We start from the raw sequence: 26,616 nt of genomic DNA on the forward strand, positions 1-26,616 counted from the left end.
CCCCGCCTGTCAGATGTCTACCTGTCTGCGTCTACCCGCACCTAGACCACCTTTCGGGCAGGAGGCGCTAGGCCACGTAAGACTACGAGTCCCAGCGCACACCTCGCCGTCGCGGCGGGAGCGACGGGACGGCGCGGGGCACTATGGGGGTTGTAGTTCCCGGCCGCGTCCCAGTTACTGGCGTGAATCCCTTCGGCAGCGCCTCCCACGTGCGGCTAGCTTGCGGTCCCTCCACACTGAGGATCTGCCTACCTCTCTCACTGCGCCGACCAGACGTGGTGATTCCTCCCCCAGGAGAAAAAAAAAGGCGGCGGCTGCCCGGGGGACCCAGCCGCGCGCCGGCGCTCCGCCGCGGAGCCGTTCACTTCCGGGTGCGCCGCCTACCTGTCAGGACTTCCTGGGTTGGCCCCGCCCCGCGCCGCGCAGGCGCCGTAGCCGACGGCCTCGCGGGGAGCGTTCCCGCCAGCCTGCGCGGCCTGGCCAGGCAGGGGGGTGTCTGACAGCTGCCCCCGGGTGGGGGCGCCGGCGCGAGGGCCGGCGGGCGCCATGGGCAGCAGCTGCCGCATCGAGTGCATATTCTTCAGCGAGTTCCACCCCACGCTGGGACCCAAGATCACCTATCAGGTGCGGCGGGGGTCGCGGGGCGGGGCGGGGCGGGGAGAGGGACGCTCTCGGGAGCCCGCTGATGTCGGGGCGGTGGGTCCCCGGTTGCACGCGGGCGAGCCACTAGCGGATAGTCAGACTCCAGGTCCTGTTGTGCAGAAGGAGACGCACTAGGTCCCATGAGCAGCGTTGTGGGAAATCAGGCTTTCGGGTTCAGGGGAGACACCAGGCCTCATGGAAGGTGAGGTGAGTGGCCCCAGAGAATCCCTCGACCGAGACTTAAAAATGATGAATAGGAGCCGGGCGTGGTGGGCACGCTTGTATTCGGGAGGCTAAGACAGGAGGCTCGCGGTTCGCGGACAGCCACTCCGCAATTTAGTGAAACCCTGTTTCAAAATAAGGAATTAAAAATAGGGCAGGGGGTGTAGCTCGGAGGTTGAATGCCCCTGGGTTCCATCCCCAGACCCGCAAAAAATAAAAATAAAAATGATGCATAGGAGGAGCACAGGTTCAAGATCAACCCCGCTAACTTAGCAAAACCCTGTTTCAAAATAAAAATAGGGCTGGGGGCGTAGCTCAGAGGTATGCCCCTAGGTTCTATCCCCAGTGCCATAAATTAATAAATAGGGCTGGGGGCGTAGCTCAGAGGTATTGGGTGCAATCATTGGTACCACAACCCAGCAGAGAAAGAGAGAGAGAAATGTATTGGATGTTAGGGAGGGGAGAGTGTTCCACATAAAGGGAAGAGCAAATGCAAAATAGAATATGTTTTTGGTTTTGGTTTTTGTGGTACTGGGTATGGAACCCAGGAGCTTTCTACCTCCAGACTATACTCCCAGACCTGTTTATACTTTATCTGGAAACAGGGTCTCACTGAGTTGCTGAGAGCCTCACTAAGTAGCTGAGGCTGGCTTCGAACCTGTGCGATCCTCCTGTGTCAGCCTCCCAAGCATGGGATTACAAGCCTGCGCCACCACGCCCGGTGAACAGAATATGTTTTTGGAAACAAGGGAGGCTTGGGCGGGATGGAAGAGGCCTTGCACTTGGAGGTGGGCAGGGTGGCCCTTCCTGTGTGCTCCGTCCAGCCCCACTGCTCACGGGGGGCCTCTTGCCTCCACCCCCAGGTTCCAGAGGACTTCATCTCCCGGGAACTGTTTGACACTGTCCAAGTCTACATCATCACCAAGCCAGAGCTGCAGAACAAGCTCATCACCGTGTGAGGCCCTCGCTGGGCGTGGGGGGGCCGGGAGGAGGGGCGGACTCGCAGGCCTTACTCTGTCCCACCTATACAGGACAGCCATGGAAAAGAAGCTGATTGGCTGCCCCGTGTGCATCGAACACAAGAAGTACAGCCGCAACGCCCTTCTCTTCAACCTGGGCTTTGTGTGTGATGCTCAGGCCAAGACCTGTGCCCTCGAGCCCATTGTTAAGAAGCTGGCCGGCTACCTGACCACCCTGGAGGTGTGCAGCAAGACGGGCCTGGGTGGGTGGCAGGCAGAGTGGGGGAAGTGTCCCTGTGTCTCCCAAGTCCCCCACCCTGATCCAGAGGGAGCAGCCTGCGAGCGGGGGGCCCCGAGGCAACCCACCACGCTGCTGTGCTCTATCCAGCTGGAGAGCAGCTTCGTGTCCACAGAAGAGAGCAAGCAGAAGCTGGTGCCCATCATGACCATCCTACTGGAGGAGCTGAACGCCTCGGGCCGGTGCACCCTGCCCATCGGTATGGCCGGCCCTGCAAGGACAGCAGTGGGCACGGGAGGGACGGGCAAGCGGCAGGAGAGGAAGACAGACGTGAATATCGGGGACCAAAAGAGCCACGGGCGGGGCTGATGGTGTCTTTGGTCCAGGGCATGATGGGGCCTGGGGTGGGGGCCGCCAGCAGCTCTCCAGCTCTGCCCCGGGTGTATTCCTTTCCCTATCTGGACCTCAGTTTCTCGCGCCATAAAAGGAGACCGACCAGCAGGGCGTGGTGGCGCCTGCTTGTCATCCCAGCATTCGGGAGGCTGAGACAGGAGGATCAGGGTTCGCAGCCAGCCTCAGCTACTTAGTGAGGCCCTCTGCAACTCAGTGAGACCCTGTTTCAAAATAAAGAAAGAAAACTAGGGCAGGGGATGTAGCTTGGAGGTCGAATGCCCCCGGGTTCCATCCCCAGTACTGAAAGAAAAGGGGTGGGTGGCTGACCCTCTCCAGGGCTGCTGGGAGGCCCGGATGGTCATTGAGGGCCTCTTGGGAAGGATGGCACTGAGGATGCGGGTGGGGTCCCCTGCAGATGAGTCCAACACCATCCACTTGAAGGTGATCGAGCAGCGGCCAGACCCTCCTGTCGCCCAGGAGTATGACGTGCCTGTCTTTACCAAGGACAAGGAGGATTTCTTCAGTTCACAGTGGGACCTCACCACTCAGCAGGTGTGCCAGCCCTCCCTGCGGGGCGGCCCTGGGGCGGCCCATTCCACCCCTGACGCTGCCTGCTCCGCCAGATCCTGCCCTATATCGACGGTTTCCGCCACGTCCAGAAGATCTCGGCCGAGGCGGATGTGGAGCTTAACCTGGTGCGCATTGCCATCCAGAACCTGCTGTGAGTGGGGCCGGGGAGAGCCGAAGCGCTGTGTGTGGGCCAGGAGGCCTGCCCGCTGAGCACCGCTCTCCCTCCAGGTACTATGGCGTCGTGACGCTGGTGTCCATCCTCCAGGTAGGCCCATCGGGTTTGGCCACGTGAGGCGTGGGCCGTGTGGCTGGCCAGCCCGCGAGCCCCTCCTTCCAATCCCTGCCCTCTGCTGCGTTCTAGTACTCCAACGTCTACTGCCCGACGCCCAAGGTCCAGGACCTGGTAGATGACAAGTCCCTGCAGGAGGCGTGTCTCTCCTATGTGACCAAGCAAGGTGGCAGAGGGCTCCGGGGCCAGGGGGGCCATGTTGGGGAGGACAGGGCCACGTGGAGAGCTGACCCCGGCCCCCACAGGGCACAAAAGGGCCAGTCTCCGGGATGTGTTCCAGCTGTACTGCAGCCTGAGCCCTGGCACTACCGTGCGGGACCTCATCGGCCGCCACTCCCAGCAGCTACAGCACGTGGATGAACGGTCAGCGGGGCCGCCCCAGGGGATGACGGGTGCGAGGCAGGCGGGCCCTCTGCGCCTCTGAGGGCCCCGAGCCGAGAGGGAGCGGTGCCTGGAAATGGGGGGCTGCAGGCTCCACCAGGGCATGGCCTCTCTCCCCCACTGCTCCCCAGGAAGCTGATCCAGTTCGGCCTTATGAAGAATCTCATCCGAAGGCTGCAGAAGTATCCCGTGCGGGTGTCCCGGGAGGAGCGCAGCCACCCCGCCAGGCTTTACACGGGCTGTCACAGCTACGACGAGATCTGCTGCAAGACAGGTGGAGGCTGCGCGCGGAGGCGGGCGGGCGGGGCGGGCCGAGCGCTGACCTCCCTCCCGCCCACCCACCAGGCATGAGCTACCATGAGCTGGACGAGCGGCTGGAAAACGACCCCAACATCATCATCTGCTGGAAGTGAGACCGGCGAGCGCGGCTGCGGCCCCTCCCTCCTGCCCGGCCCGGCCGGGCTCCTACACAGCAGGCTAGTCCGCACTGTCTGGAGGCTGGGCCTGGGTCTGTCAATAAAATCATACCCTTCAGCCTACCTGCATTGAGTACTTACTGCCTCTGCGGCCCTCTGAGACCTAAAGGGAGGGAAGAGCGGAGAGCGCACTGGAGCGCCACCTGCTGGGCGGGGCGGGCAGCCGGCAAGGGAGCCGGGGTGGTTGTAAATGGCAAGCTGTGCCAGTAATCCCAGAACCTGGAGGCAGGGCCTGGAGGATCACAGAGAGGAGACCAACTTCAGCGATTTTGTAAGGCGTGTGTGTGTGTGTGTGTGTGTGGTACTGGGGTGGAACCCAGGGACTTTTCTACCTCTGGGCCACACTCCCAGACCTATTTTATACTTTATTTGGAAACAGGGCCTCACTAAGTTGCTGAGAGCCTCACTAAGTAGCTGAGGCTGGCTTCAAACCCATGCGATCCTCCTGTCTCAGCCTCCAAAGTACTGGGATTACAAGTGTGCGCCACCACACCCGGCTTTGAGGCCTGGAAGCCCTTCTACCTCCGGGTTACACTCCCAGACCTATTTTTACATTTTTATTTGGAAAGAGGGTCTCCTAAGCCAGCGCACGTGGCTGGCTTTGAACCTGCGCGATCCTCCTGTCTCTGCCTCCCAAGCGCAAGGATTACAAGCGTGCGCCACCACGCCCGGCTTGAGGCCTTTTTTAAAATAAATAATTAGCTGGGCATGGTGTCGCACGCTTGTAATCCCAGCATTTGGGAGGCTGAGACAAGAGGACCCGGGTTTGTGGACAGCCTCGAGTACTTAGGCCCTTTGCAAGTCAGTGAGACCCTGTTTCAAAATAAAGAATAAAAAATAGGGCTGGGGGTGTAGCTCAGAGGTAGAATGCCCCTGGGTTCCATCCCCAGTTATGCCAAAAAAAATAAAAATAAAAAATCGGGATGGGGGTGTAGCTCGGAGGTAGAATGCCCCTAAATTCAATCCCCAGCACCTAAAAAAAAAGAAAGAATGAATGAATAAAGCCGGGCGTGGTGGCGCACGCTTGTAATCCCAGCATTCGGGAGGCTGAGACCGGAGGATCGAGGTTTGCAGACAGCCTCAGCTACTTAGTGAGGCCCTCTGCAACTCAGTGAGACCCGGTTTCAAAATAAAGAATAAAAAATAGGGCAAGGGGGTGTAGCTCGGAGGTCAAATGCCTCTGGGTTCCATCCCCAGACCCACAAAAAAAGAAAAAGAAAAAATGAATGAATTGTAATCCCAGTGCTTGGGAGGCTGAGACAGGAGGATCACAGGTTTGTGCCACCCTCAGCAACTTAATGAGACCTTGTTTCAAAATAAGGAACAAAAAAGGGGGACTAGGAGTGTAGTTCAGAGGTACAGTGCCCCTGGGCTTCATCCCCAGTGCAAAAAAAAAAAGAAAGAAAGAACAGAAGGACAGGTAGCGCACCCTTGTGATCCCAGTATTGGAGGCTGAGACAGGAGGATCACAGGTTCGAGGACAGCCTCAGAAAGTAGTGAGATGCTGCCTCATCAACCTATCAAGACCTTGTTTCAAAATAAAAATAGGGCTGAGGGTGCAGCTCAGAAGTAAAATGCCCCTGGGTTCAATCCCCGGTACCACACACAAAAAGTAAAGCGCGGGGGCCATAGCTAGAGGCAGAACGCCTCCAGAGGCAATCCCCAGGACCAGAGAGAAAGCAAGATTGCAGTCCAAAAGAACGGCCAAAGAGAAACATGGCACGAGTTGGGATGGAGGCCGGCACTGCTCCGGGTTAGAGGGGCAGGAAAGCCCCGGAGGTGGCACGCCAGCCCTGGAGGAGGGAGAGGATCCAGGAGAGGACACAAGTGCAAAGCCCTGCGCCAAGAGCCGCTGGGGCCGAGCGAGGAGGCCAAGGGGCCAGAAATCAAAAGGCCTGCTGGGTGTCACACCACATGCCTGTTACCCCAGCCACTCGGGAGGCTGAGGCAGGAGGATGGCAAGTTCGAGGCCAGCGTAGGCAACTTGGTGAGACCACATCCTAAAATCAAAAGACCTGGGGAGGTAGCTCAGTGGTAGAGTGCGTGTGTGAAGCTCTGGGGTCAATCCCCAGTCTCCCACCTCCACCAAAATCGAAGTCCCAAGGCAGCAGGGAAGACAGGCCAAGCCTGCCGTGCTGTCTGACCTAGTGTGTGGACGCCAGAGGTCGGGAAGGAGCAACGTCTGCTGCCCGGCCTCACCCTGGCTGCTGGGCAGGCGGAGCGGAAGGAGGGCCAACCGCGGGGCGCACACCTGGAATCCCAGGACCTGGGAGGCTGAGACAGGAAGATCCCAGGTTTGCCCTCGGCCTCGGCACCTTAGTGAGGCCCTGTGCGACTTAGACCCGCTTTCAGTAACGGATAGACAGCCAGGTGTGACCGGTGTGGGCGCAAGTTTGTAATCCCCGCGCTTGGGAGGCGGAGACAGGAGGATCACGCCAGCTGCGCTGGCTTAAGACCGTTTCCAAATAAAAATAATATAAAATAGGTCTGGGAGTGTAGCCCGGAGGTAGAAGGGCTTCCAGAAACCCCAGTAGCACGCACACGCGCGCACACACACACACACACACACACACACACACACACGCACAGAGCCAGGTGTGGTGGCGCACGCTTGTAATCCCAGTACTTTGGAGGCTGAGCAGGAGGAAGCCAGGTTCACCACCAGCCTCAGCTACTCAGTGAGGCTCTCCGCAATTGGACCCTGTTTCAGAATAAAGAGCAGGCCGGGCGTGGTGGCACACACTTGTAATCCCCGGCTTGGGAGGCTGAGACAGGAGGATCGCACAGGTTCGAAGCCAGCCTCAGCTACTTAGTGAGGCTCTCAGCAACTTAGTGAGACCCTGTTTCCAAATAAAGTATAAAATAGGTCTGGGAGTATAGCCCGGAGGTAGAAGGGCTTCCAGGAACCCCAGTACGACCAAAAAAAAAAAAGTCTGGGAGTATAGCCCGGAGGTAGAAAGCCCCTGGGTTCCACCCCCAGTACCACCCAAAAAAAAAAAGCAAAAAAAAAGGGGGGGGGGCTGGGGATGTGGCTCAGAGGTGGAATGCCCCTGGGTTCAATCCTCAGTACCGCAAAAAAAAAAAAAAAAAAAAAAAAAATTAGGGATAAATAGGAGTGGGGGTGCAGCTCAGAAGCAGCAAGCCCCTGGGTGGATACCCAGTACCACAAGTAAAACAACAGTGCTGCCCCCGCCCAAAGCGGCTGCCGCGGTTGCCCCGCGAGGGCCGCGGGCTGGGCGGGGCTGGCTCGGCGCCCTCCCTGGAGACGCCCGGAGCTGGCGGAGGGCCTCCGGGGGGGCGGGCGCAGAGCTCGGTTGCCATGGCAGCGAGGACCACGCGCCCGGACGCCGCGCAACTGTCGGGTCCCAGCTGCGGCCCCGCCGGAGCCGAGCGTCCCGCCGTGTGTCCGTGTGTCCGTCTCGCCGCCCGGCCGACATGGGCGACCTGGCGCTGCTGCTGCCCGGGGAGGCGGACGGGCTGGTGCGGGGTCTGCGGAGCTTCCCGCTCCGCGAGATGGGCTCCGACCGGTGAGGCGGCCGAGGGGGGAGCCGGGCCGGCGCGCAGGAGGGCCCCCGGTGGGGGCGAGGTCCCGGGCCCCCCTGGCCGCCGTGGCGGGCCAGGCTTCAGCCGCCCACCCCCCTGCGCCAGGTGGAGCCAGCAGCAGGAGCACCTGGAGAAGCTGAACATGCAGGCCATCCTGGACGCCGCGGTCAGCCACGGCGAGCCCATCCAGGGGCTGCTGGTCACCCACCGGAAGGTAGCGCCCCCCGCACCGCCCCCGGGCCTGGGCCGGTCTCCCTGAATGGACTCTAAGACCACAGGAAGCTATGCGCGGTGGTGACCCTGGAATCCCAGCTACTCAGGTGTTTGAGGCCAACCCTGGCAGCTTAACAAACCCTGTCTCAAAATTAAAAGAAATTTTGTGTGTGGAACTGGGGATTGAACCGAAGGGCATTCTACTTCTGAGCTATACTCCCAGCCCTACTTTATTTTTATTTTGAAACAGGGTCATAAGCCAGGCGTGGTGGCACACACTTGTAATCCCAGCATTCGGGAGGCTGAGACAAGAGGATCTGGGTTCACAGACAGCCTCAGCTACTTAGTGAGGCCCATTCGCAACTTAGTGAGACCCTGTTTCAAAATAAAGAATAAAAAATAGGGCTGGGGGTATAGCTCCGAGGTAGAATGCCCCTGGGTTCCATCCCCAGTACAAAAAAAAAAAAAAGAAAGAAAAAGAAACAGTGTCTCACTAGATTGATGATAGTCTCACTACTTGCTGAGGTTATCCTCAAACCTCAGCCTCCTGTCTCAGCCTCACAAATTCTGTGATTAAAAGTGTGTGCCACCACGTCCGGCTGGGAGACAGCCTTCTTGACAAGGAAGAAGGGGAAGAAGAAACCAGGGAGATGCCTTGCTCGAGGACAGGCCTAGGCATAGCACCAGTAGACAACCTCAGATACTACTTGACAGAAGGTTCTTCTGCAAAATAAAAAAAAATCAAGGCAGAGCCCACTCGTGTTAGGGGTGGGTCGCGTCAGGGGAGGCCTAGGCCACGGCCTGGGCGGCTAGAAGACAGGGCCAGAGGACAGGCCTGTGCAGGTGGCGGCCTAAACAGGGATGCCTGGGGGAGAGCACAGGCCAGGGCCAGGGCCAGGGAGCTGGGGCCGTCTCCACGGAGATGTTGGGCAGTGGAATTGAGGAGTAAAGTCAGGAGGGAAGCCGCGTCCAGGCACCTGGAGAGCCAGGCCAGGGAGGTCCCCATCTCCTCCCCCTTCTCCTTTGTCCCCGCTTCAAAGATCCCGACTCTGGTGGAAGAGCTGATCACAGTGGAGATGTGGAAGCAGAAGGTGTTCCCTGTGCTGTGCAGGCTGGAGGACTTCAAGCCCCAGAACACCTTCCCCATATACATGGTGGTGAGCGGCCCGGCTCACACCTCCCTGGCCCTCCAGGGCCCGGCCTGGGGGAACGGCTGGCCCCTCCTTGACAGCCCAGCCCATCCTCCTCTCCGCCTGACAGGTGCACCACGAGGCCTCCATCATCAACCTTCTGGAGACCGTGTTCTTCCACAAGGTGAGGCCTGGCCCGAGGGCCACTGCCCAGGCCCGGCCTGGGCTTGTGTGGCCATGGGAGGGCATGGGGCAGAACGCGCCCTCTGCTGTGCCCCAGGAAGTGTGTGAGTCAGCGGAGGACACTGTTTTGGACCTGGTGGACTACTGCCACCGCAAGCTGACACTGCTCGCAGCCCGGACTGGCCACGGTGGGCCTCCTGAGGAAGAGGGGTCCCAGGACAGTACCCCCATGCAGGTGGGCTGAGGCCTGGGGTCAGCACGGGCTAGGTGTGGGCTCCCAAGGCTGTGCCGCAGGGAGTGGCCCAGCTCGGACACTCGCCCCTCGCCCCAGGAGCTGCAGAAGCAGGCAGAGCTCATGGAATTTGAGATCTCCCTGAAGGCCCTCTCTGTGCTGCGCTACATCACAGACTGCGTGGACAGGTGGGCTGCCCCCAGGCTGCCCCGCAGTGGAGGCTGGAGGGCTGGGCCTGCCCTCACCTCCCTGCACGCGCACCCCCAGCCTCTCCCTGAGCGCCCTCAGCCGCATGCTCAGCACACATAACCTGCCGTGCCTCCTGGTGGAGCTGCTGGAGCACAGCCCCTGGAGCAGGCAGGAAGGAGGTAAGGCCCCCCACCGCCTGGGCCCAGCCCACTGCTCTAGGACATCCTCGAGGTCTGAGGGAAGGGGGCCACTTGCACATAGGGAGGCAAGCCCGCCCCCAGCCCTAGGGGGGCTTCACCCCAGCATGCTCCACCCCACGTGGGCCTAGACCTAGGCGCTGCAGCGGCAAGACCCATTGCCTCTAGGATCGAGGCCGGTGACACGGACAGGCAGGTCCTTGCCCAGGCCCTCCCACCTTGCCCAGGCAGTGGGGAGTATATGTGGCTGGCTCGCCCAGAACGTGCCCCCTGCACCCAGGTATGGCGGCTTCTTCCCAGGCAAGCTGCAGCGATTTGAAGGTGGCCGTTGGCAGACAGTGGCCCCTTCCGAGCAGCAAAAGTTGAGCAAATTGGACGGGCAGGTGTGGATCGCACTGTACAACCTGCTACTAAGCCCCGAGGCCCGGGCCCGCTACTGCCTCACCAGCTTTGCGAAGGGGCAGCTTCTCAAGGTAGGGAGCTTCCCTGCCAGCCTTCACAGCCCCAGTGCCGCCCCCTGCATCCCACCCGTGCTGCATCTGCCAGCTACCCTAGTCCACAGCCTCCAGCCCAGCCCTCCTCAGACCCTGGGCTTCAGGCAAGTAGCCGCTGGCGGGCCTACGGCTCCCAGGTGCCCTCCGGCTGGTCCCTGCCTCACACTGGCCTTCCCTGGACACTCTTGCAGCTCCGGGCCTTCCTAACAGACACACTGCTGGACCAGTTGCCCAACCTGGCGGACCTGCAGGGTTTCCTGGCCCACCTGGCTCTGGTGGAAACCCAAGCCCCTAAGAAGGACCTGGTGTTAGAACAGGTAGGCACCTGGGTGGTCGGCTGCTCAGGACACTGTCTGCTGTGCTGGTCGCCCTGCCCTCATTATTTCCCCCCAGATCCCAGAGATCTGGGAGCGGCTGGAACGGGAGAACAGAGGCAAATGGCAGGCCATCGCCAAGCACCAGCTTCTGCACGTGTTCAGCCCCTCTGACAAGGAGCTCCGGCTGCAAGCGCAGAGGTAGGGCGTGGAGCTGGCAGGGGCGCGGCTGGGACCAGGAGGCTGCGGGCAGGGTGCTTCAGGGCCCCCACCTGCCAGGCCGGGCCTCAGTCCCTCCTGACCCTCCTCAGGTGGGCTGAGACCTACAGGCTGGATGTGCTGGAGGCAGTGGCTCCCGAGAGGCCCCGTTGTGCCTACTGCAACGCAGAGGCCTCCAAGCGCTGCTCCAGGTGCCAGAGTGCGTGGTACTGCTGCAGGTGGGTGAACGCCGACCCAGGCCCGCGCCCTCCGATCGATCGGGTCGTCGCGATCCCGCAAACACTGCTGTCCCTGGCCGCCCGCAGGGAGTGCCAAGTCAAGCACTGGGAGACGCACGGGAAGGCGTGTGTCCCGGAGGCCCAGGGGGACAGAGCCAAGTGAGGGTGCTGCCTAACCAGCGCGCCGCCCTGAGCCTCGGCATCTCCGTGTGGTCCCTGCTGACCCCATCGCCCGGGTGGTGAGCGCGCAGGGCCCGAGCTGCTGACCATCCCCCGGGCGAAGTCGCCCCACTTCCTGCTCCACCCAGCCGGGCGGAGCGCGCACTGTCCGGGCCTCGGCCAGGAGGCCGGCGGTGGGCCGGGCGGCGCGGGCGCGGGCGCGGGCCCCTCTTCTAGCCAGTAAAGCCGACCCTAGAAACACCCTGTGTCCGCGTGGCGCTTTGCGGTCGTGGTGCGGTCGGGAGGGGAGCGGGGAGGAGAGGGGCGGGGTGGGGCGCCCCACTCGGCCGTGCTTCCCGGCCCGCCGCCGGGCTCCTGGGGGCGGCGCCGAGGCCGGCCGCCCCGCCCCGTGCCCCCGAGGGCTGCAGCCGGGGGCCATGTCGGCGCTGCCCGAACTCATCGAGCTGCGGGAGCTGGCCCCCGGCCGGCCCCGGCTGGAGCGCGCCAACGCGCTGCGCATCGCGCCCAGCCCCGCGCGCCCGCTCGGCCCGGGCCGGGGCCACCGCTTCCAGCCCGCCGGGCCCGCCACGCACACGTGGTGCGACCTCTGCGGCGGCTTCATCTGGGGCGTCGTGCGCAAGGGCCTCCAGTGCGCGAGTGAGTAGCCGGCGGGACGCAGGGGAGGGCGCACCCTCGGGCCGGGGACCTGCGCTGAGTGCAAGCGTCCTCCTGGGGCCCTGGTCCTCCTGGGGCCCTGGTCATCCTGGGGGCCTGGACCTCCTGGGGCCCTGGTCCTCCTGGGGGCTCTGGTCCTCCTGGGGTCCAGGTCCTCCTGGGGGCTCTGGTCCTCCTGGGGTCCTGGACTTCCTGGGGTCCAGGTCCTCCTGGGGGCTCTGGTCCTCCTGGGGGCCTGGTCCTCCTGGGGGCTCTGGTCCTCCTGGGGTCCAGGTCCTCCTGGGGGCTCTGGTCCTCCTGGGGTCCTGGACCTCCTGGGGCCCTGGTCCTCCTGGGGTCCAGGTCCTCCTGGGGGCTCTGGTCCTCCTGGGGTCCTGGACCTCCTGGGGCCCTGGTCCTCCTGGGGGCCTGGTCCTCCTGGGGTCCCGGACTTCCTGGGGCCCTGGTCATCCTGGGATCCTGGTCCTCCTGTGGCCCTGGACCTCCTGGGGGCTTTGGTCCTCCTGGGGGCTCTGGTCCTCCTGGGGTCCTGGTCCTCCTGCAGCCCAGGTCCTCCTGGAGTCAGCCACTGTGCGGCCAGCGCCTGGAAACCCCCATCCCCAGCCCAGTAGCCTCCAAGGACGGGCTCACCTGCCCCTCCCGGAATTCCTGGGCGAAGGGAGGTTATCCACCTAGGGAACAGGGCCCAGACAGTCCTAGAACCTCGCTTGGGGGGCCTCCCTCAAGTGAGGAGGTTTAACAGTCACCTCTTTGGGGCCCAGTGAACCAGGCACTCATGTGGAACACAGCCACACACTGGGGGACCTTCTGCCCCACCGGGGTCACCAGCAGGAAGAAGTTGCTGCTGTGCCCCAGCCAGAATCATCAGGCACTTTTTTTTTTTTTTTTTGTAGTAGTGGGCATTGAAGCTGAAGGCATTCTACCCCTGAGCTCCATTCCACACTGGTTTATTTCTTATTTGGAAACAGGGTCTCACTACATTGCTGAGGCTGACTTCCAACCCGCCATCTTCCTGACTCAGCCTCCATGTACTGGGATTACAGGTGTGCACCACCACACCCGGTACTTTTCAAAATTTTAAAACCACTGAGTTGCTCAAAGCTACAACCTTGTCTCAGCCCCCCAACTATTGGGCTCATAGGCCTCGGCCACCATCCCTGTCACCTGGGGCCACGCTTACACCCCACCGCTCCCTCTTGCTTCTCAGACCTGTGCAGTCAGCTGCTGGAAGTGGGCCCTAGGCAGCAGTAAGTTTTTTTTCTTTTTCCTTTTTTTGGTGGTACTGGGGATTGAACCCAGGGGCATTCTATACCTGAGCCACACCCCCAGCCCTATTTAATATTTATTTATTTATTTAGTGATACTGGGGATAGAATCCAGGGGCATTCTATCTCCAAGCCAAACCCTCAGCCCTATTTTTTATTTTTATTTTTTCTGGTACTGAGGATAAAAGCCAGGGGCATTCTATCTCTGAGCTATACCCACAGCCCCGTTTTTTATTCTTTATTTTGAAACAGGATCTCACTGAATTACAAAGGGCCTCACTATGTAGTTGAGGCAGTGTGCTGTGATCCTTCTTTCTCAGCCTCCCAAGTTCTGGGGTTCCAAGCGTGCGCCACCACGCTCAGCATTTATTCTTTATTTTGAAACAGGGTCTTACTAAGGAGGGCCTCACTAAGTAGCTTAGGCTGACCTTGAACCTGCTGTCCTCCTATCTTTCTTATTTATTTATTTATTTATTTATTGCAGTACTGGGGATGAACCCAGGGGCATTCTACCTCCAAGCGATACCCCCAGCCCTATTTTTTATTCTTCATTTTGAAACAGGGCCTCACTGAGTTGCAAAGGACCTCACTAAGTAGATGAGGCTGTCTGCAAACCGCGATCCTCCTGTCTCAGCCTCTCAAATGCTGGGATTACAAGTGTGCGCCATCATGCCCGGCTTATTTTTTATTTTGAAACAGGGTCTTACTAAGTTACTGAGGCTCTCCTCAGATCTGCAGTACTCCTGGCTCCTCCCAAGTCCTAGGTGCCACCATGCCCATGCCCAGCTTTTACTTTTATTTTTGAAACGGTTCTCACTAGGTTGCCGAGAGTCTGTTTAAATTGCTAAGGTTGGCTGTCCTCAAACTTGCCATCCTCCTGTCGTAATTTTTTTTTTTTTTTTTTTTTTGGCAGTACTGGGGATGGGACCCAGCGGCATTCTACCTCCGAGCTACACCCCCAGCCCTATTTCGTGCTCTTTTTTTTTTTTTTTTTGCGGGTCTGGGGATGGAACCCAGAGACATTCGACCTCGACCTCCGAGCTACATACGTACCCTGCCCTATTTTTTATTCATTTTGAAACCAGGTCTCACTAAGTTGCAGAGGGCCTCACTAAGTAGCTGAGGCTGTCTGCTTCTGGTCTCAGCCTCCCGAATGCTGGGATTACAAGGGTGCGCCACCACACCCGGCTTGTATTCTTTATTTGAAATAGGGCCTCACTAGGTAACTGAATCTGCCAAGAACCTAGATCCTTCTGTCTCAGCCTCCCAAGTACCGAGTTCACAAGCAAGCGCCATCATGCCCAGCAGTATCAGTAATTTTTAAAAACACCCAGGGGACATTTTTTTATGTGTGTTTATGTGTGTGTGGTGCTGGGGGTGGAACGCAGGGGCTTTCTATCTCTGGGCTATATTCCCAGACCTATTTTATGTTTTATTTGGAAACAGAATCTAAATTGCTAAGAGCCCCACTTCTAAGTAGCTGAGGCTGGCTTCTAACCTGCGATCCTCGTCTCAGCCTCCCAAGCACTGGGATTACAAGCGTGTGCCACCACGCCTGGCTTCCCAGGGGTCATTCTAATGTGCAGCCCAGACTGAGAATCAGTGCTCAGGCCCATCTAGGAGCTTAGGGATGGTGCCCTCAGTGTGCCAGTGCATGGAGACCTTCTCGGGACTGTGTCACAAACTAAGCTGCAGAAGCACAGGATTTGGGAACAGAATGCAAAGCCCGGGCAGGGGCTGGGACATGGCAGCCTTCTCAAGAAACGCGAAAGTGGCCGTGGAGATGGCAGACAGGGCAGTTTGGGTGTTCCTCATAGGAGGAATCAATGAGTTTTGGTTTTGTCCTCAGCTTGGGGGAATAGTGGCAATTATTGCTGAGATGAACTCTGGCAAGGGTGGGGTACTGTGGGCGAAAAATGAGGTAAATCTTGGCACCCGGGCATGGTGGCACATGCTCGTAATCTCCGTATTTGGGAGGCTGAGATAGGAAGATGACAGGTCCAAGGCCAGCCTCAACAATTTAGCAGACCCTATTTCAAAATAACAAAAAGCAAGCCGGGCGCAGTAGCCCAGGCTTGTAATCCCAGCATTTGGGAGGCTAAGACTGGAGGATCGCAGTTCGCAGGCAGCCTCAGCTACTACTTAGGCCCTTTGCAACTCAGTGAGACCCTGCTTCAAAATTAAGAATACAGTGCCGGGCGTGGTGGCGCACACTTGTAATCCCTGCGCTTGGAAGCCTGAGACAAGAGGATCGCACAGGTTCGAAGCCAGCCTCAGCTACTTAGGCTCTCAGCAACTCAGTGAGACCCTGCTTCAAAATTAAGAATACAGTGCCGGGCGTGGTGGCGCACACTTGTAATCCCTGCGCTTGGAAGCCTGAGACAGGAGGATCGCACAGGTTCGAAGCCAGCCTCAGCTACTTAGGCTCTCAGCAACTCAGTGAGACCCTGTTTCCAAATAAAATATAAAAATGGGTCTGGGAGTATAGCCCGGAGGTAGAAAGCCCCTGGGTTCCACCCCCAGTACCCCCCCACACACATAATAAATAAATTAATTAATTAAATTAAAAAAGACCATTTCCAAATACAAATATAAAATAGGTCTGGGAGTATAGCCTGGAGGTAGAAGGGTTCCATCCCCAGTACCACCAAAAAAAAATAAAAAATTAAAAAAAAAAAAAACACAAAATAGGGCTGGGGTGGCCTGGCTGCAGAATGTGCTGGGTTCCACCCAAGCCGAGCAGCCGGGCGGGCGGGCGGGCGCGGTGGCGCACCACTGAAATCCCCGCTCGGGAGCGGAGGCCGGAGGGTCGCGCAGGTGAGAAGCCAGCCGCGCTGGCTTGGGAGACCCTGTTTCCAGATTAAAAAGTATAAAAATAGGTCTGGGAGTGTAGCCCGGAGGTAGAAGGGTTTCCAGGAACCCCAGTACCACCAAAAAAAAAAAAAAAAAAAAAGCAGCCGAGGCGTGGTGCCCCCTGTGTAACCCCAGTACTTCGGAAGCTTAGACAGGAGCATCTCAGGCTCGCAGCCAGCCTCAGCTAGTGAGCCCCTCCGCAACTTAGACCTGTTTCGAGGTTTAAAAGGGGGGGACTGGGGGTGTAGTTCAGAGGTAGAATTCTTCTGGGCTCAATCAAGTAGGGTTGGGGGTGGCTCGGGTAGATCCGGAGCCTTGTATCGGGCTGAGCCCTGGACATTAGCACTGGATCTGGAAGCTGAGGCACAACGGGGCCGTGCGGGCACGGAGGAGGAATGAGCCTGGAGGGCTGCCCGGGAGCCTTAAATGTGCGGAGGGGAGAGGGGCAGCCAAGGACAAAGACGCCGGCCGGGAGGGACGAGCCTGACTAGGGCGGGCAGAAGACTGGAGACCATCCCTCGGCCCGCGTACACCAGTGTTGGGAACGATGACCGCCACAGGAGGTCGCAGGGTGTGAGTCTTTGAGCAGGCGTGGTGGCGCGCTGGTCACCCCCGCATTCGGGAGGCTGGGACAGGAGGACCGCGGCCGGCCTCGGCTGCTCGGTGACGCCCTGTTTCAAATAAGGAATAAAAAGCCGGGCTGGGGGTGCAGCTCGGAGGTCGAGGGCCCCTGGGCTCTCCGGACTGCAAAGCTAGTTCGCGGCCCGGCCGGCCGCCACCAGGTGCCCGGGGCGCGGCCGGGAGCGAGGCCCGCCCGCCTCACGGCCGCGCTCTGCAGACTGCAGGTTCACCTGCCACTACCGCTGCCGCGCGCTCGTGAGCCTGGACTGCCGCGGGCCCCGGGACCTGGGCTGGGACGCTGCGCTGGAACGGGACTCGGACGTGGTGAGTGCGGCGCGGGCGCGGCAGCCGGGCCGGCACCCGCAGCGCGTCCTCCCGCGGCCCGCGGTTTCCACGCCGGCTTCCGGCCCCGGGCGGCGGCGGCGCGCGCAGGCGCCCGGACACGTGACCCGGGTGGGGCCGCCCCGCGGAGTGCCTGGGCGGTGAGGTCATCCCCCGGGCGCCGCGCGTGGCCCCGCCCCGCCCCGCTCCGCCAATGAGGGGAGGGCCAGGGCCGGCCTGGGCGCAGGCGCACTCGGCGCTCGCGTACACGCACGCGCGCGGGCGGTGGCTGGAGGTGCGGGGCGCGGGACGGGCGCCGGGGCGCGCGGCGATGGGCGAGGCGGACACACCTTCTTTTGAGATGACCTGGAGCAGCACGACCAGCAGTGGCTACTGCAGCCAGGAGGACTCGGACTCGGAGCTGGAGCAGTACTTCACGGCGCGCACCTCGCTGGCCCGCAGGCCGCGCCGCGCCCAGGTGCGCCGGGGTCGCTCGCGGCGGGGGCGGCGGGGCCCGCGGCCGCCGGAGCGCAGCCCCTCCGGGTCCCGCGGCCGGCCGGGCCGCCTCTGTCCCGCCGCTCCGGTTAGGCCGGGGCAGCACCGGGGGCCGGCCACATCCGAGCGTCTGACCTGCCGCCCGCGCCCTCCGGGAGGAATGCGGAGGGGGAGGGCGGGGGAGCCCGGGGGCTGGGCCCGGCGAGTCTCGGCTTCTCCAGTCCCCACTCGGGCGGACCTTTGGAAAGGGGATTCGGGAATGGCTGGGAAGGAAGCCCTGTTTTGGAGCCTAAATACGCAGGAGCCCTTTACTCGCCGAGGGGCGGGAAGGCTAGATTGTAAAGCGCCCCAGAGCGCTGGGAAGAGATCCGGTGTACTGATTCAAGACTGTGTGCGGTGCCAAGGTACCCCCAATATCAGAGGCCTCGGCAGGAACATCGTAGTTGTAACTAAACACCAGCCTGAGATAACTTCCTGGGCCAGAGTGACTGGGACTGTGATCCTTGCACCTGGCAGCACTGGGGCACAATTCTTTAGCTAAGGAAATGATGTTGTGTGTGTGTGGTGCTGGGGATGGAACCCAGGGTCTTTTCTACCTCCGGGCTACACTCCCAGACCTATATTTTATTTGGAAACAGGGTCTCACTAAGTTGCTGAGAGCCTCACTAAGTAGCTTCGATCCTCCTGTCTCAGTACTGGGATTACAAGCCTGCCCCACCACGCCCAGCTTCTATGGATGATGCTTTAAATACAGTCTGACAAAACCCCTCACAGAAGGACCTCAGAATCTCAGCTTGAGTGAAGGTCTGAGTGTGAACCTCTGGGATTGTCTCCGTGTCACTCAGCCTGAGCCATCTTCCAACATAGAAAGGTGGGAAAACCACAAGTCTGGTTGATTCAACCCCCGCCCCCCAGTACCGGAGATTTAACACAGTGGTACTCTACCACTGAGCTACAGTTACAGATACAGCCTTTTTTTAGAGACAGGGTCTGGCTAAGATACTGAGGTTGGCCTCAAACTTAAGATTTAAGATTCTCCTGTCTCAGGATCGCACGGGTTCGAAGCCAGCCTCAGCTACTTAGTGAGGCTTTTAACAACTTAATGAGACCCTGTTTCCAAATAAAATATTAAAAAAAAAAAAAGGTCTGGGAGTATAGCCTGGAGGTAGAAAGCCTCTGGGTTCCACCTCCAGTACCACCAAAAAAAAAAAAAAAAAAATTCTCCTGTCTCAGCCTTCAAGTAGCTGGAATTACAAGCATATACCACCATTCCCAAGTGACACTAGCCAATCAAAAAGGATACTGAGAGCTGGGTGTGTTGGTGCATATCTGTGATCCCAGTACTTGCAAGGCTGAGACAGGAGGATCTCAGGTTCACAGTCAGCCTTAGCAACTGATGAGGCCCTTACCAACTTACTGAGAACCTGATTCAAAATAAAAAGGGGCTGGGGGTATAGCTCTGAGATGGAATGCCCTTGTTTCCATCCCAAGTACTACAGAGAAAAGAAAAGGACACTGAGAAATCCCAAGTCCTATATAAAAGTCCCAAGTTCATAAGTTGCTAGGGACAGTGGCAGAGTGGAGGGGGTCGCTGTGCTGCAGGAAGGGAACCCCACCATCCTGCTCCAAGTCTCTCTGAGGCCCTGTTGGATCCTCTTGCAGCAGGTAGCTTTGGAAACAGATGCTTCTGACTAGACGGCACAGTGCAATACCTCCAGTCCAGGTCCCTTGTTGCACGACTAAAGGTACCAAAAGAGGTTCAACTAGAGAAGGGAAGGAACTGAGGTGTGTCCCAGCCCAGGGCTCCAGGATAATCCAAAAAGAGAAGAAATAAATTTTTCTCTCTCATACTGGAGCTCTGAGGTGTCATCAAGAAGGGGAATAAGACGTTAGTGCCAAGCCAGGCGTGGTGGCGCACGCTTGTCATCCCAGCATTTGGGAGGCCGAAACCGGAGGATCGCAGTTCACAGACAGCCTCAGCTGCTTAGTGAGGCCCTCTGCAACTTAGGCCCAGTTTCAAGATAAATAATAAAAAATAGGGCAGAAGGTGTAGCTTGGAGGTCAGATGCCTCTGGCTTCCATCCCCAGACCCACCAAAAAAAAAAAAAAAAAGAAGTTAGTGCCATCCCTGTTCTATAAAAGATTGTTCTTGAGCCGGGCGTGGTGGCATACGTTCGTAATCCCAGCATTCGGGTGGCCGAGACAGGAGGAGCGCTGTTCGTGGACAGCCTCAGCTACTTAGTAAGGCCCTTTGCAACTCAGTGAGACCCTGTTTCAAAATAAAGAATAAAAAATAGGGCTAGCATGTTGCTCAGAGGTAGACTGACCCTGGGTTCTATTCCCAGTATTGGAAAAAAAAGAAAAAGATTGTTCGTTCTTGTCCCAGCGGGCGAGTCTGCTCAGCTCCCTTCTTCTAGCACCCCTCCCATCCCGGTATCCTTTCTGTTGGGGCATTTGGGCCTGAACAAACCCTCTTCTCCCAGCCTCCGGCCTCATTTTATGCCCCCAGACCCCACATTCCCCGGGCCGCAGCATCATTTACACTAGCCGACAGGGCTGCCCTGTGGTCTCCCACACTGTCTCCAGGAGCTTTGGTCCTGAGCACTCTTTTCAGTCCAGGAGACCTTCGGGAGGGAAATGGGCTTTGGGCTTACCTCAGAACTTTGCTGTGAAGCTTTAGTCCTCAGCCATACTGCTGCCTAGCTACTGCGTAGCAGCAGGCTCTGGGTAGGAGCACACTCTGAAAGGCCCTGGCTGTAGCCCTCACTGCCTTCCCCACTCACCCCATCAGGTTTAAGCAGGTAGGGGACTCCGGTAGCAGTCACCCCTGCTGTCTCCACCATGGTGTGCAGGTCCCAGAGCAGTGCTGTGTCAGGAAGGATAAGGCCAAGGCTACCTAGAGCCCATTTTTACAGAGGCCCTGGGTTCCTCGAAGGCCCTGTGGCACACACCTGTAATCCCAAACTTGGAAGTTGAGACAGGGAGACCCTGTTTCAGAGTAAAAAGGGCTGGAGTATGACTCAGAGGCAGAGTGCCCCCATTCAGTCTCCTGTACAAAAAGAAAAAAGCCCTATGTCTGTGTTGGGTTGTCTTTCAGGCTCAGAGCAGGGCACAGTTTCATTGTACAGGAGACCACCTAGTGAGAATGCCCCCGGACAAGGCATTTTTCTGTGGTGAGCTCAGCGCGTGTGTGTGTGTGTGTGTGTGTGTGTGTGTGTGTGTGTGTGTGTGTGACTTCTCACCAGGGCCTGACGTCAACAGGAAGTGGGGCTGATGCATCTGGGCCGACTGAGTTTGCTGGAAGAAAGTCAGAGCCCTGGCCCCCTTCACTCTTCCAGGAAGAATGCAGTTCCTGGAGGAGGAAGGGCCTGAATGGTGGAGCCAAAGTCTTTGGGTAAATCTGTAGACGGCAGGGAACAAGCCACCTGCCTGGCCTCGTGAGCCGAGCCCTCCCAGGAAGGGGCCTGCGCCTGGCAGGTCGGAGGCCTACAGCTGCCTGGTGAGCAGCGTGGCTCATCCATGGCGTGCCACAGGGTTTTCTCACTATGTCTTTGGCACAGAGGGAGGCTCCCAAGAAACCCGCCAAAGGGTGTCTACGTTGTAGAAGTGCCCTCCCCGCCTGCCCACTGGTGGCTGAACAGTGGACGTGCACCGGTTCCCACCCCTTACCCTGCAGGGGTCACGGCCCTGTGCCCGAGTCGTAGAGAAACGACTGCCTCTTCCAGGACAGACCTGGCTCCAACCCAGTTACTGTGCAGTGGGACATTGAGTTGCCTTATTTTTTGTTGTGTGTGGGGAGCAAATTAATTTTTGTATGTGCTGGGGATCAAGTAATAATAATTATTACTATTTGTACGGGAGATTAAACCCAGGGGCATTCTACCCTGAGCTACGCCCCGCCCTATTTTTATTCTTTATTTTGAAACCGGGTCTCAGAGTTGCAGAGGGCCTCACTAAGTAGCCGAGGCTGTCCACAAACCACAATCCTCCTGTCTCAGCCTCTCAAATGCTGGGATGACAAGCGTGCGCCACCACGCCCGGCTTAATAATTATTATTATTTGTATGGGAGATTTAACTCGGGGGCATTCTACCCCAAGCTACACCCCCGCCCTATTTTTTAATTCTTTATTTTGAAAGTCTCACAAAGTTATAGAGGCTGGCCACAAACAAGAGTCCCAGCTCTGTGTGATGGAGCACGCTTTTAATCCCAGTACTCAGGAGGCTGAGACAGGAAGATGCAGGTTTGCAGCCAGCCTCAGCTACTTAGGCCCTCTGCAACTTATACCATGTTTCAAAATAAAGAACAAAATATTGGGCTGAAGGTGTAGCTCAGAGGTCAAATGCCCTGGGTTCCATCCCTGGTGCTGTAAAAATAAGAGTCCCTCTTCAGAGTCCCTCATGTTCTCCTGACCGCATGCCTTCAGTTGCCCCAGTCCTGAGGTATCTTTAGGGCCACATCCGGTGCAGAGGCAGCCCTAGACAGACAGAGGGAAGAAGCCAAATGATTCTTCTTTTTTATTTTGTTTTTGTGGTACTGGGGAATGAACCCAGAGGCGTTCTACCTCCAAGCTATATGCTCAGCCATTTTTTAATTTTTGGTTTGAAACGGTGTTGCTAGATTGCTGAAAGTCTTGGTGAGTTGCTGAGGCTGGTCTTAAACCTGTGATCTTCTTGTCTCAGCCTCCCAAGATAGGCTTGCACCACCACGCCTGACCAGACGAGTACATTTTTGCCATCTCCACCCATAGCATGCGGCACCAGGGGCAGTGATGGATTCAGGGTGGATGTTCAGCACTAGGTGACAGTTGCCTGCCGAGGGCTGCCACAAGGCCATCTTCCGAGAGGCCCTGGGTTTCTCAAGGGCGCTGAGTCCATCTGGTCTGCTTTGTAGGATGAGACTGTGGAGTGGAAGACGCCTGATCTTTGTCAGGCTGACATTGAGCAGAAGATCAAAGAATACAACGGCCAGGTCAACAGCAACCTCTTCATGAGCCTGGTGAGTCGGGCGGCTGCCCAGCTGCGCTCCTGATGCTGGTCACAGCTGAGGAATTCTTGGCTGGGCCACGCAGCAGTTTACGCAGCCCCGCCTATATCATGGCTGGGTTTCTCTGCTTTTTCCCTTCAGAACAAGGATGGCTCCTACACAGGCTTCATCAAGGTCCAGCTGAAGCTGGTGCGCCCTGTCTCTGTGCCTGCCATCAAGAAGCCACCCTCCTTGCAGGATGCCAGGCGGGGCTGTGGGCGGGGCACATCTGTGAAGCGCCGCACCTCCTTTTACCTGCCCAAGGACGCTGTCAAACATCTGCATGTGCTGTCACGCACACGGGCACGGGAGGTCATTGAAGCTCTGCTGCGCAAGTTCTTGGTGGTGGACGATCCTCGCAAGTTTGCACTCTTTGAACAGGCGGAGCGTCATGGTCAAGGTAGGTCACTACCGTGCCCCGAGAGGGGAATGTGCGGGCCTCCTGCATGCAGAGGCTGCGGCAGCAGGCACGTGACTGATCGGCATCCCTTTCCCTCCCTGGCTCAGTGTACTTCCGGAAGCTGTCCGACGATGAGCAGCCCCTGCGTCTCCGGCTCCTTGCAGGGCCTAGTGAGAAGGCCTTGAGCTTTGTCCTGAGGGAGAACGACTCCGGAGAGGTGAATGTGAGTGCATCTCCCTTCTTGGCTTGGTTGTCACCGAGAGGCTGGTGGGCTTTGGCCGCAGCGGAGTTGGGCTGGAAGGCAAGCCTGCAGAACCTCCCCAGGAGTGCGCAAGCCACCTAACTAGCTCCAGCTCCAGGCCGCGGGTGCGAGGGCCTGGCCTGAGAAGCCAGGACAAGTGTCCCGGCACTCTGCTCTTCCCTGGTGTGGGGTCCTCTGGAGACTCAGGAGCCCGCGTGACGACATGGAAAGCCAGCCGGCACCTGCGTAGAGGCTCCCCTTCAAAAGAGGGGCGGGGGCACAGCTTAGCGTGCCAAGGCCCAGCTCTGTCCCAGCACTAGATGGAGGGAACCCGAGCATGCAGTTCACTGGTTCTTAGAGCCTTGGTTAGTATGCATAAGGCCATAGGCTTGAGAGGAAGAAAAGCCGGCGTGGCAGTGCATGCTTGTAAGCCCAGTGCTTGGGAGGCTGGGGGGAGGTCACAGGTTCACCTCCAGCCTTAGTTGGGCCCTCTGCAACTTAGTGAGACCCTGTTTCAAAATTAAGAATAGAAAACAGGGCCGGGGACATAGCTTGGAGATAGAATGCCCCTAGTTCAATCCCCAGTACCACACACAAAAAAAGCTATCTCGCAGCTGGGTATGGTGGTGCACGCTTGTAATCCCGGTACCTGGGAGCCCTAGACTGGAGGATCGCAGGTTCAAAGCCAGCCTTGGCAATTTAGCAAGGCTGTCAGCAACCTCGTAAGACCCTTTTTCCAAATAAGAAATAAAATCAGGCTAAGGGTGTAGTTTAGAGGTAGAATGCCTCTGGGTTCAATCCAATCCCCAGTGCTACCAAAAAAAATGGTTAGAGGATATTTGGCGGTCAGACATGGTGGCACATGCGTCTAAGTGCTTGAGCGGTTGAGACAGGAGGATCACAGGTTTGAGAACAGCCTTGGCAAGTAGTGAGATTCTCACAAGCCTACCAAGACCCTGTTTCAAAATAAAAATTAAAAACTAGGGATGGAGGCTGTAGCTCAGCAGTAGAATGTCCCTGGCTTCAATCCCGAGTATCACCAAGAAAGGCTGGGCGTGAAGAAGCACCCTGGTGATCTCAGCACTGAGGAGGCTGAGTCAGGAGGATCTCAGGTTCACGGCCAGCCTCAGCTACTTAGTGAGGCCATTTCAAAATAAAGAATTACAAAATTTTGGGGGATAGGGGCATAGCCCATAATAGACGGTCCCTGGGTTCAAGCCCCAGGACCACCAAAAAACACGAAGAGGCCGCATGACTCCTAAGTATTGGGCCTGTGGAGCAGGATTAGACTCCAAGGAACGGCGCAACCAGGCGTGGTGCTGTGTGCCTGTAACTAACACTTGGGAGGCTGAGGCAGGAGTTGTTTGACACTGTTTCATAAGAAATAATAGGCATGCTTTGTATACCTATAATAGCAGTACTTGGGAGGCTGAGGCAGGAGGGTTGAAGGTTTGAGGGCCGTCTTAGCAACCTAGCAAGGCTCTGTTTCAAAATAAGTAATTACATTATGAGAGATTACGGTACACTGAGAAAAGTATATGTGAACATTTTTTTTTTTTTTTTTGGCGGGTCTGGGGCTGGAACCCAGGGCATTCAACTTCCGAGCTACACCCCCTGCCCTATTTTTTATCCCTTTCAATTTGAAACAGGGTCTCACTAAGTTGCGGAGGGCCTAAGTAGCTGAGTCTGTCCGCGAACCGTGATCCTCCGGCCTCAGCCTCCCAAATGCTAGGATTACAAGGCAGTGCCACCACGCCTGGCTTGAGAATTTTTTATTTTTTTATTTTATTTTATTTTATTTATTTATTTATTTATTTTTTCTTGGTGGTACTGGGGTTCCTGGAAGCCCTTCTACCTCTGGGCTACACTCCCAGACCTATTTTTTTATATTTTGAAACAGGGTCTCGTAAGCCAGCGCGGCTGGCTTCGAACCTGCGCGATCCTCCTGTCTCCGCCTCCCAAATGCGGGGATTACAAGCGTGCGCCACCACGCCTGGCTTTTTGTGTGTGTGTGTGTGTGTGTGTGTGTGTGTGTGTGTGTGTGTGTGTGGTACTGGGGTTCCTGGAAGCCCTTCTACCTCCGGGCTACACTCCCAGACCTATTTTTTACATTTTTTTTTAAATTTGGAAACAGGGTCTCCTAAGCCAGCGCACGCGGCTGTATTCGAACCTGCGCGATCCTCCTGTCTCTGCCTCCCAAGCGCAGGGATTACAAGCGTGCGCCACCACGCCCGGCTGAGAATTTTTTAAAGTAAGCCGGCCTGGTAGTACACACTTGTAATCTCAGGACTCGGGAGGCTGAGATAGGATTATGGGTTCTCGGCTAGCCTTAGCTACTTAGTGAGACCCTCCAAAACTTAATGACACCCTGTTTCAAGAAAAGAATACAAAAATAGAGCAGGGATGTAACTCCAAGTTAGAACATTACTAGATCTAATCCCCAGTACCACACACACAAAAAAGTAGCCAGTTGTGTCGTGTACACCTATAATAGACCCAGTATTCAAGAGGCTGAGACAGGAGAGTCCCAGTTTTAGAGACAGCCTGAGCAGTGTAGCAAGTCTCAGAAACCTAGTGAGACCTGTTTCAAAACAAAGTAAAATAGGGCTGGGGGATAGTGTGGGTCCCAGCCCCAGCAACACACACACAGCCCATTCCTATCCTGGGGTGTGCTGGTCCTCTCTGGGGAGGGTCTGCCAGTGTGGCTGTGCCTTCTGAGCTCTGCCTCCCCTCTGCCCTCGCAGTGGGATGCCTTCAGCATGCCTGAACTACACAACTTCCTGCGCATCCTGCAGCGAGAGGAAGAGGAGCACCTTCGCCAGATCCTGCAGAAGTACTCCCGCTGCCGCCAGAAGATCCAAGAGGCCCTGCATGCCTGCCCCCTGGGGTGACCTCTGGGGCCTCGGGCCGGAGGAGAGCAGTCAGTGCCAAGAGCGCGCTGTGTGAGTGTGACGGGGCCCCTGGGCCTGAGGAGTGAGTGTGCCCGCGTGGAGGCCCCTCCCCGCTTGGGGAGTGAGCCCAGAGAAGAGCGGAGGAGCAGGCCCGCGTCCACCCACAGGTGGAGCAGGGCGAGGCTCTGAGGCCTCTGCCCTTCATGTGCTACACCGGGTGTGGCTTCAAATTCCTGGGAAGCTGCTCCCCTCTGTCAGCAGGAGTGGAGCAGACAGAAGTCTCCCTAATCCATGTCTCAGACGTGAGAACCTTCGAGACCCTACAAACACAGCAGGGTCAGTTGCAGGGTGGCGTCCTTCACACGTGGGAGAGTGGTAGTGGGTGTTGGGGAGTCGCGGGGTAGCCCGGCCATGGCCAAGGGTGAGTTCTCAGAATAGGCCTGGGATGGAGGTAGCCTCTGCTTCCCTCAGAAAGTGCCTTCATTCCTCACGGCGCCGAGGCCAGGGGTGCTGGTCACAGTCCACCGCAGTGCCTCAGTGCCGCTCCGGGAGGCTGGCCCCGGGCGGGC

At 57.9% G+C, this 26,616-nt stretch overlaps 3 protein-coding genes across 6 annotated transcripts; all 3 read left to right on the top strand.

Annotated features, from left to right (window-relative positions):
- Window positions 1–546: 546 nt before the first annotated feature.
- NPRL2 (NPR2 like, GATOR1 complex subunit) lies at window positions 547–4,107 on the top strand (the record flags this gene model as incomplete). Its single annotated transcript, XM_080695966.1, has 11 exons — window positions 547–624; window positions 1,728–1,819; window positions 1,896–2,064; window positions 2,212–2,320; window positions 2,870–3,006; window positions 3,078–3,175; window positions 3,253–3,289; window positions 3,386–3,479; window positions 3,559–3,676; window positions 3,826–3,968; window positions 4,040–4,107. The coding sequence occupies 11 exons, from the start codon at window positions 547–549 to the stop codon at window positions 4,105–4,107; spliced, it is 1,143 nt and encodes a 380-aa protein (XP_080552092.1).
- A 3,498-nt stretch (window positions 4,108–7,605) lies between these two features.
- ZMYND10 (zinc finger MYND-type containing 10) lies at window positions 7,606–11,265 on the top strand (the record flags this gene model as incomplete). 2 transcript variants are annotated; one of them, XM_080695964.1, is made up of 12 exons in its annotated part: window positions 7,606–7,697; window positions 7,819–7,927; window positions 8,967–9,083; window positions 9,187–9,240; window positions 9,337–9,474; window positions 9,571–9,659; window positions 9,739–9,839; window positions 10,158–10,330; window positions 10,543–10,668; window positions 10,745–10,866; window positions 10,977–11,102; window positions 11,190–11,265. In XM_080695964.1, 12 exons carry the CDS (start codon window positions 7,606–7,608, stop codon window positions 11,263–11,265), a joined length of 1,323 nt encoding a protein of 440 aa, XP_080552090.1. The 2 variants fall into 2 exon arrangements, with proteins under 2 accessions (XP_080552090.1, XP_080552089.1); XM_080695963.1 differs by lacking the exon at window positions 9,739–9,839 and having other exon boundaries at window positions 9,571–9,685; window positions 10,050–10,330.
- Window positions 11,266–11,698: 433 nt separating this feature from the next.
- Window positions 11,699–26,047, top strand: RASSF1 (Ras association domain family member 1; the record flags this gene model as incomplete). Of its 3 annotated transcripts, none has more annotated exons than XM_080695967.1 (6): window positions 11,699–11,918; window positions 16,863–16,999; window positions 22,384–22,488; window positions 22,618–22,915; window positions 23,023–23,138; window positions 25,901–26,047. In XM_080695967.1, 6 exons carry the CDS (start codon window positions 11,699–11,701, stop codon window positions 26,045–26,047), a joined length of 1,023 nt encoding a protein of 340 aa, XP_080552093.1. The 3 variants fall into 3 exon arrangements, with proteins under 3 accessions (XP_080552093.1, XP_080552094.1, XP_080552095.1); XM_080695968.1 differs by having other exon boundaries at window positions 16,893–16,999; XM_080695969.1 differs by lacking the exons at window positions 11,699–11,918; window positions 16,863–16,999 and adding an exon at window positions 17,328–17,474.
- Between the last annotated feature and the right edge of the window lie 569 nt (window positions 26,048–26,616).

Source organism: Muscardinus avellanarius (assembly GCF_963383645.1).
Source record: "Muscardinus avellanarius genome assembly, chromosome: 5".
Classification (NCBI taxonomy): domain Eukaryota; kingdom Metazoa; phylum Chordata; class Mammalia; order Rodentia; family Gliridae; genus Muscardinus; species Muscardinus avellanarius.